Genomic DNA, 10,040 nt, shown 5'->3' on the forward strand with positions numbered 1-10,040 from the left:
ATTATGTATAGCTTAACTAATCACCCAGCAGCCAAACCTAGTAGTCCAAAACCTATGATTGTTTTACTTATTTATTTATTTATTTATTTTCAGACCATTTCAGATTAAACGGATTCAGTGTTTCTGTTGATGAGAGTCCCTGCTACCAGTGGACGAGTAGTTCGAGTCCACCAACAGTGATTGATATAACATGTGATAAAACAGGACAACTAGTGAAGTTCAGTGTTCCAAGGGCAGACTATTTTGTTCTGTGTGAAGTACAGATATTTGGTAGGTAATTCAAGCAGTCCATCAATATATGTATTAGTATAAACCGCAACAGCAAATACCCTCACCCCTTGTAGAAAAAAAGAAAAGAAAAAAAGAAAAAGAAACCTTTCTCCCATGACCCTCCCAAAATCATTATATCCACCACCACCATCACCACCTACCCAATTTTTTTTTTAGAAAAGTGATATACGAGATACGTTATATTTCTGAAACAGTTGATTTGGATTGTTTTATACACTGGTAGTCTAGTACAATTTGGCGTCGAAGTTGTTTGTCACGCCGTTCCCTATTGTCAACCGGGTTCCTGCTAGTCAGTTCCCTTTTGTCAACCGAGTTTGTGTTTGCCGGTTGCACTGCGGACTCCTGTCAGCTGATCGAAACCTGACTATTCACATGTGAACTTTACTTAGTAAGTGGAAGTAGAGTGCCTCCAGTTACTGATACGTATAATTCAAAATAGCTCGACACACGATATTAAATGAATACATGATTAAAAGACGATCAAATATAAATAATTCCATTTTATAATTACTGTTTTGTAATAAGCGTCTTTCTTGGTTAAAATGCTATCACGTGATCTAAAAAAACAACGTTCATTCTTCCATGAAGGTGAAAACTTCACTTTTTCGGTAAACAAGAGAATCCCCGAGGATTCCATCGTTTCTATTTTTATCCCAATTTCGTCTGCACTGTGAGTGAAGGTGACAATTCAGGCTTTAAACGACTCCAGTTTTGAAATGAGACACTTAATATGTATGACAGGCCACACAAACGAAGCTTCTATTAGAAGTTATAGCAGAGGATGATCATCAAATCAAAAGAGAGGCATAAGCGCAGCTCTGTTACATTTGACAAAGACACTAAATCGACAACTTACACGCGCGAAAACAAATACGTCTTCGTGCAAAATTACGCGGCCTGTCCTTTCCGAGAATAATATCACACGATCACAAACTTCCTCTGAAATCCACACACACGCACAGTAACAATAAAACCACTTTATCCCTTTCAAGTCAGTCTTCACATTAATTTTTCATTAATTCAACTTTTGACAACTGCAATTTTAATATAGTAGATAACTTCTAAACAAGTTGAGTTTACGCTCTCCCTATGTTAATTATTTAAAAATTCATACACTAACCGTTTTACAACAGATCTTCAATTTAATTATATAGATCATTCAATTCTTAATTAATTATCGTTTGATATTTTGAAAAAAACAAAACAAAAACTGTTTGCATTATCAGTTGATGTTCAATTATTAAAAATTGTATAACGTTTTATCCACATCTGATTCATGAAATTAAAATTTATAAAACCTTATGTAAATCATTATACTGAATAGGAGATTTGACGGAAAAAAGAATGTAACTTTCTAAGGGAATTTCCTTATTTGTGTATTGATACACATGTAAATCATTGTGGAATATAGTTCGATTGGGGTTTTTAATATAGTTTTGTATAATGGCAATATTAATGCATTTTACACACTTATGTATGAACGACTTCGCGCTAACGTGCTACGCCATTCATGCAGTGTGTAAAACGGTGTTGGTGTTTATCATCGCACGAAAGTAAAAAATATAACGTTCAATACTTAATTACACGATTTCTCTGAGCCAGTATTTTAAATAGAATTTAGGAATATTGAAGATGTATTCCTATGGACTTTCGGTTTCCATGGGTAAATAATTATAAAATGTTAATAAAGTAATTGTTCAAATTGTAAGTTTGTTTAAAAATTAAATATATTTTGCCTTTAAATGTTGATCCGATGTTGTAATATCGGGTTCATAAGTGTTGGTGCAATTGCCTTCGTTTAACAGGTGCATTGTGTATTTTCACGGGAGGAAAATTATCAGAAATGCCTAAGTTATTAAATAAGCATATAAGTTGTCTAGCCAGTCATGTGGGCCTAATAGTGTCCATTTGCAGAAGAATCCTTTACCATATAATTAAGTAGTCAACAGAATATGTTTTTGTGGGTTTACCCTTCTGTATACGTGCACAAAATCCAATACTTGTTTGACAAAATTCCATAATTTGTTTTAGCTTTTAGCAGTGTTATAAAGAACGTCTATTCAGTAGCATGGCTCCAATGTGTATTATCAAAATCAACATCGTAGTCACAGTACAGCCATAGCCATAGACAGCCATATCCACACATTTATCCACAGCCATATCTACAGCTTTATCCACAGTCATATCTACAGCTTTATCCACAGCCATATCCACAGCTTTATCCACAGCCAAAGCTACAACTTTATCCACATCCATATCTACAGATTAACTGAAATAAACAAATAATAATAATACTGAGAATACATGTATATCTTAATTACAAATATTGATTTGATCATGTGCGATTCATAAGTGATAACATGATTCATTACGTTATTTATAGAGAATTAATAGTAAACAATGCATTTCCACGTAATAATACAACTTGATACCAGTTATCATAACTCTATACTGGTACAAACCATTAATGTACATATACTTCAATAGGTCAATAAAACAATGTTCAATCCACCATAAGTGTACCAAATACAATATACATACAATTTTACGCCACTCGATATCTATATAAGATGTCTTAATGGACCCTACTAGTGTGCCATTAATTATTATGAATATTTATAGTAATGCACGAAATCACGTGATTAACACGTTAATATCAAACGGCTGATTTTGACACTTTAGCTGAGATAATTTGTTTTACTTAATAAGACGATATTTCGATGAACTTGTTATTTGTACATGTTGGTACTGATTTCACTGTACTCTAAATAGCCTAGAATTATGTTATTTCCCTTAGTTAATATTATTTTGGAGTTTAAAATATTCCTATTTATGTGCGTATTCGCAGACGAATTCATCGATGTCAGCCATATCAACTTCAACGGCGTTGTTGCCACAGTGGTCAAAAATACAATACGTGTTAAACATAACTTAATTTGTTAATGGTGTAAAATGATGGTAAATCACAAAGCTAGTTATTACTCTGATATGCTGTACGAGTTTACTGGTGATTTTTATTGCACTTGGTAGTCTATTTTTATTCCCCGATTCGGGTTGCGCGCGCATCCCGACAAACCTCATGGTGGCAGGCCGCAGTTACCATGACGACTACGGGACTAGGTGAAAACAAACCGTTATTTGTATGGGAGTTAATGAGAGCACTAGAGGAATATCATTAATTACGCGTCCGCGCAAATCGAAAATGCCGAAAACCGAAGCAGTCTTTGGAAATACTCCTCATATTATGGTGATAGACAGCAAGTTAAAAGTTTTAATATTTCCTGTAGACGAAGTTAAAAAACGTCTGTGGACAAATGCTTGCAAAAGGACAGGGGTGGTGGGTGAAACTATGGGTGCAACGATCCAAATTTACCTACCTCTGCAGTCAACAGTTCGTATCAGTGAGGATATAGGAGTGTAATTAAAACAAACAGACATTTGACATGCTGGTGTGAATATGACAATGGATTTGTAAGGAATCGGTGATTACTTATCGGTGGCACATTTAACTTAACATAGGCCTATATAGTCCGTCGTAACATTATCCTATTTTGTAAATAAATTCAATTTTGTTTAAGAAGAAAAGTAAAAGTGTTTTTGACAATAACAAAAAAAATACCCACCTAATTGTGTGTGCAATTGTGTAAAATAAATGATTTGTAGTAAATTGCATAGTATTTAAAAAAAAAAAAAAAAAAAAAAAAAAAAAAAAAATCAACGTTACCTGCGGGAAGGGCTATACATGTATTTTTTTCTATTGCATAAACATGTCACACTTTTTACTTTAGCATTTGAATTAGCTCATTTTCTTTTCTTTCTGTTTTTTTTTTTTTTTTTTTTTCTTCTTCTTTTTTTAATGCGTTTAGGTGATTATATAAAATACTAAACAGTTTATTGATAGCTAAATACAAACGTACGCTTGAAAAGTATCCCAATAGTTTTATTTAGTCAACCTAAGCATTTGCAAAACATTGATATTTTTTAGAACAATATAAAAGCCATATTAATACAGAATCGGTTAGAGTATGGTTCTTAAATTTCATGCTTATTGTAATGTAGTAAATATATAATGTAGTCGTTGGTATTAACTTAACCCAGCCATGCAGGTGCAGTGTGCTGTCACAATATAGAGAAACTTATACTTTATTAACAGGTAATTTATTAACGTCTCACCTTATGTACATCACATATTTACTAAATAAAACAAACATAAAAGTGCATAATCCATTCCTTATGGGATTATGAAAGACAGTATAGTTAAACAATAGAAGTATATGCAATTAAAATAATAATACTATTGGTAACTAGTGTGTCTCTACGATGTTGTATAATATAAAAACAGGTTTTGGTTGATACAAATGCAAGGTTAGGCTCTGACATTAAGATACTTAACTTCTCGAAATGGGGTAAAAACATAAACACAATTTACAACATAACTGAGCATGTTGGAACAAATTAAAACGAAGATCCTCATAAAAACGGACAATTTACAAAAAAAAAAGGCAATACTATATCTAGTTTTCTCTTCCACTGTAATCCAGGGACGATGTTGGGCATCCTTTAACTTTTGTAATGACATTACTTCAGCTATGAAGATGATAACGTCGGAATTGTGGGTTTCGTACTGTACTGGTTGTACGCTTCTAGTGACTTGCGATTTGTCGTGGTTTCCCTACTACAGGTACTCCTCAGGAATATTTGTAAGATATTCATATATATCACACTCAACATTAGGCCACGAGGAATGGTCATTAATCTATAAATACCCGGGTAGTTTATAATAGACATTCACGCAAAGCACATGCCGACAGCACAACAGAAGGAACCAAAGCAGAGTAACAGGACATTAAAAAAGAGAATATACCCACCTTTTCTGTCCAATCCATGCTTTAAAAAAAAAAAAAAAAAAAAAAAAAAAAAAAAAACTGCGTCGCCGCATCAATTTTGCAACTTCGTTTTCAGCAGAAACCGTTTATATATTTATTCACAGATTTATCCTCTTTTTTTTTTCTTCTTTTTTTTGCCAATGTTCCATGTCTGATGTACAAAGTAAATCATATCTAAGATTTTTTGAGGCCAGTGAATGATGCAGTACACCACTGTTAAATTAATTTATTAGAACAGCAGGGTTTCTGCCAGAGAGTTAACCGGGTATGGCACCATACCCAAATTTCTTTGCATATTATTTTTTTAACGTTAACCTTTTGACATAATTAAATACGCTTATCATAACGGTATGTTTTTCTTAAGCCTAACTCTAAACTCTAAATAGCGACATACCCAAACATTTCAAATAATTTCTGGTAGAAACACTAAACAGACCTAATTAATTAAATATGTGTATAGACCCTATATTGGGAATTTTTAACATGGAAATTGGGGATTTTCAGTGCCACTTTCTTTTGATTTGGGAAGGGGCCTATGTTCGGACCCACACAACGTCTGGATACATGCATGCTATTTTTTGTTCTTTCTTTCTTTTTTTTTTCTTTTTTTTTGAAAGGGGGCGGTGGGGGGGGGGGGGGGGTGCTTATAGCAACTTTCGATGTTTTGGTTGGCAGCAGATAGACACTTGGGACTACCGACTCAAAGAAAACATCGGAAGTACATGTATGCAATATCATGAATATGCGTAAGTTTATACAGCCACTTTAAGTAAAATTAACAAAACATATTTGTATTTCGCAACATATCATGTTCAGTTGTAGTTATAGTATAACAAGAGTACTGACAGAATCGAAACTAGAAGTGCTGTGCTTCTCAGTGGAGAAACATCTCTAATATTGATGGGCGATTCAGTGTAAATGAGCCATTTGGTTTCACCCAGTTCACTGGTTGCTAGGCATGATAGGGTGAAGGTCAGCGGATGTGATGTGCAACACGAATCAGAGAATAGCACGGCTTTTGGATACGTTACCACAACATAATGGGCATGGTTTTACGTTGACATATATCGTAAAATGAATTGTTGTGTAATAGTAAGTATTGCTCTGCCCCACTAATTCCGTTTCGGGCAGAGTTTGCCCCTTCGTATTTACTGTATGAAAACTAAGGAAACAAGTAGCAATAAACGTAAATGTTCGAAGCAAGTCGAACGGCAAACTCGGTGTTTGTTCTATAAATTGTACAGCTAATACTTACTTGATTATGAGGCAATAAAGTGCACATGGATTCTGTGTAATAGTAGATTCTGGATCCGTTGGGGGCAGAAGCTGCCCCACGTTATTTATAAGGTTATTTAGCATTTTCTTTGTGAAATAGATGAGATTTGGTGTATCGTTCAGCCAAATTACGTAACGCGATTGGTTACATGACGTCATGCTACTTTATATAAAAAGTATGAAAAGCGCGAAGAACGTTTGTTTAGGCCTATCACTTTGCACTTTGGTGTTAAAGTCATGACATCTAAAATAATTATAAAAAGAAAATGGAAGATTACCTTTATGACAAATAGTTTACTATTTAGGTCTGACATTTAGAATGGAGATTAACACTGTTTACAAGCAGTTTAAAGCATTAAAAGCAAATGAAATTATGATTGTGCCTGCTCAGTGCATTCCTATTACACTACTTTTGCTAAGATCGTAGCTCAGCTTCACTTGAACACTAGACAGGATCTACTGGATAATGATGTTTATGTTGCTGTTTTATTTTAGCTGCTTATCTGCTGCTGTAAATAAATATGAACTGATGTTTTCTACCATTTCTAACTTGTTCCTTTTAGCCGGGTGGCCTACAATATATTTAAACTAATTTCGCATTATAAACAAATACTATATTACCTAAACTTTCTTAACTAATTTATACGTTATGATAAATACCGTTTAATACAAGCGTCGGCGTTATAACGTTTAATACAAATACTACACAGTTAACGACAATCATTAAAACATTACAAAGTATCACATAATATTTGCAATACCTTAAACACGTGTACATAATAGCGTCATGTAAAGACTGGCCTTAACAAACCGGCCCTTTAATTGCGGATCGCCAAGAGACACAGTTACACCATTATTAAAGACAATTCGTCGTAGTTTCATTACGGTATGGCAACAGTAAACTGTGATAGCTATCGCAGTCACCTTCTAGCAGGAGACATAATTTTGGGATTGGACGAGTCAATGTAGATGCCTTGGTCTTCATCTTGACAACACTGACATGACCTTTTCTGGTATTTTAGAACTTCAAGCACTGTATTTTGTCCATATTCCATTTTTGTTTATTTCTTCAAGCATTTCACACTCTGCTCCAATTAAATTGGTTCCATTGTCTGACTGGATGGGTTTGTCGGTACCACATCTGGATACGAATCTTCTAATTGTATTAATGCAAAAATGGTATTAAGTGAGTGTACAACCTCTAGATGCACTGCTGGAACAGCCATACACGTAAACAACACACCATATCTCTTTACAGTACTTCTCCCTCGCTTTACTTCAAATGGTCCAAAGAAATTCATCCAGACTCTAGATAATGGAGGTTCATCAGCAGTTAAACGGTCTGTAGGAAGGTTGGCCATTTTGTTGCTCTCCAACAGGTGCCTGATATCTACGACATGTAACAAACTTTGAAAGTAAAACGTTTATAGCATTCGATGCACCAAGTACCCAATAGCACTGACGTAAACTGGCAAGCATGAAGGTTTTTTTTTCAGTGTGACTAACTGACTGGTGCACATCCCGGAGTATGTTTTCTGTAATAACAGAGTCTTTGGTTAACAACTGGATGTTTTACATCAAATGGTAAGTTGGGTCTAACAAGTCGTCATGTGACACAAATTAATCCATCAGTAATGAAAGGATCCAGCTTTCGTAATGGTGAAGACCTTTTAAAAATATGTGAAGTATCATTCTGTGTTTCGAGGACATTGATATCTTCTTTGAAATGTCTTTGCTGCACATACAGTATCAATGCTCTTTCTGCACTATGGAGAACATATACATTGAGATGGGCTGAATTTAAGCTTTTCTTTCTATCCATCAATCTCATTTGTTTAACTCGTGTGTACTCTTCCTCGAATGTCTCATTACATTTCTTTGTGATAGGTTCATGCTGGTTAATTTCCAACTTCAACTGTTTTGCAGTGTCATGTCTTTGTACGTTTCTAGCCCCAACTATCAACCAGGCAACTGCTCTTTTGGGTTTGTTCCAATCAGAATAGTGTTTCAGTACTTTATTCATGGCCTTTAATGACTCTTGCATTATGCTCGTGTTGACCACTTTAAACTCTAAAATACCCAAACCTGATACAGGAGTCTCCGGATGGGACAAGGAGCTGGGTCCATCTAACCAGGACAGTTTTGGTAGGAAGACCACGAAAGGTACAATCGGCTGGATTCATTGTTATGTTGATGTACCTCTACTGGTTAACAGTGGAAGCTTCGCGGATGACGGGAATACAATTCGCCACGAACGTTTGGAAGCGTGAGCTCTCATTAGCCTCATATCTTAATACAGTTATACTGTATGTCCAGAAATATGTTTCATCAATTTTATAGTCCAGTTCTCTCACCAATACTTAGCTCAGCCTAACTGCAGAAGTGGTGGCAGTGAGCTCCATTTGAGAAATACTTATTTCCTTGAGCGGAGCAACTCGAGATCTTCCCAACAGTAATGCTACACATATACGTCCTGTTTCATCAGTGAATTGTAGGTAAGTAACCATTCCATAACCTAAATCACTGGTATCAGCAAAGTTGTGCAGTTGAGAAGATGCAATTTTGTCAAATCCTTGAGGTTTGTAACATCTTTTTAATTTCATGTTTTTCAGAACAGATAGTTCATGTAGCCATTGTTGCCAAACCATTAAATCGTGTCCTTGAATCTCTTCATCCCAAAGAATATTCTGCCAGCACAAATCTTGACCTTCATTTTGGCCTTCAGAATTAATGTGGTTGCCATCCTGAAAGGATCGTAGACAGAGCTTACCATCGACAGAATACCACGCCTTGTAGGAGGTTTGCTTTGTTGTGCAATTTTGAAGCCTAACGTATCATATTCAACAAACCAGAATACACCAACAACTCTCTCATTCGGAAGACTTTGGTGTTCTAGACTTAGTTCTTTGACATCCTTAGCCGCTTCATTCACCGGAACAAAACCCAGCACATAATGATTATCGGAAATCCACTTAGTTAACCAAAACCACCTTTCTTTAAGAGGGCAACTGTGTCCTTAATCAAGTCTACAGCTTCTTCTTATGACTTCACAGAGGTTAAGCAGTCATCTACATACAAATGATTCTTTACCACTTTGGCTGTTGTTTTAAATTCCTCACCATGTCCCTCTACTGCATGCTGGAGAACAAAGCTTGAATAGCTAGGAGATGATGTGACACCAAACGTATGAACCAGCATGCGATAAGCTATCACTTCTTTCTGAAGATTTCCTTCTGGCTACCAATAAAATCGAAGACAACCACTGTCCTCCTTGGGTACATGTACTTGATAGAACATAGCGTCAATGTCACCCATAATGGCAACCTCTTCCTGACGAAAACGAAAGAGAACACCTAACAGATTGTTTGGTCAAGTCCCTGAAGAAACACGCTGTTCAAAGATACACCCTTGTAAGTTGCTGCACAATCAAATACAACCCTAATCTTTCCAGACCTGTGAGAATAATACACACCATGGTGTGGAATGTACCAAATAAGACAATCTGATCTTTCAAGTTCATCCTGAGGAATCGGCTCTACATAACCACAATTGAGAATCATGGACATGAATTCAACATAATCTTCATAT

At 35.4% G+C, this 10,040-nt stretch overlaps 1 protein-coding gene across 1 annotated transcript in view; it reads left to right on the top strand.

Moving 5' to 3' along the window:
* LOC121367890 overlaps positions 1-9,183 on the top strand; it is a 19,431-nt gene extending 10,248 nt beyond the window's left edge. The window contains exons 2-4 of the mRNA XM_041492373.1: positions 94-270; positions 8,547-8,615; positions 9,065-9,183. Of these exons, the coding sequence (XP_041348307.1) occupies positions 94-270; positions 8,547-8,615; positions 9,065-9,183 (365 nt within the window). The remainder of the gene's footprint in view (positions 1-93; positions 271-8,546; positions 8,616-9,064) is intronic.
* Positions 9,184-10,040: the final 857 nt, after the last annotated feature.

The sequence above is a fragment of the Gigantopelta aegis genome, chromosome 1 (genome assembly GCF_016097555.1).
Source record: "Gigantopelta aegis isolate Gae_Host chromosome 1, Gae_host_genome, whole genome shotgun sequence".
Lineage (NCBI taxonomy): Eukaryota > Metazoa > Mollusca > Gastropoda > Neomphalida > Peltospiridae > Gigantopelta > Gigantopelta aegis.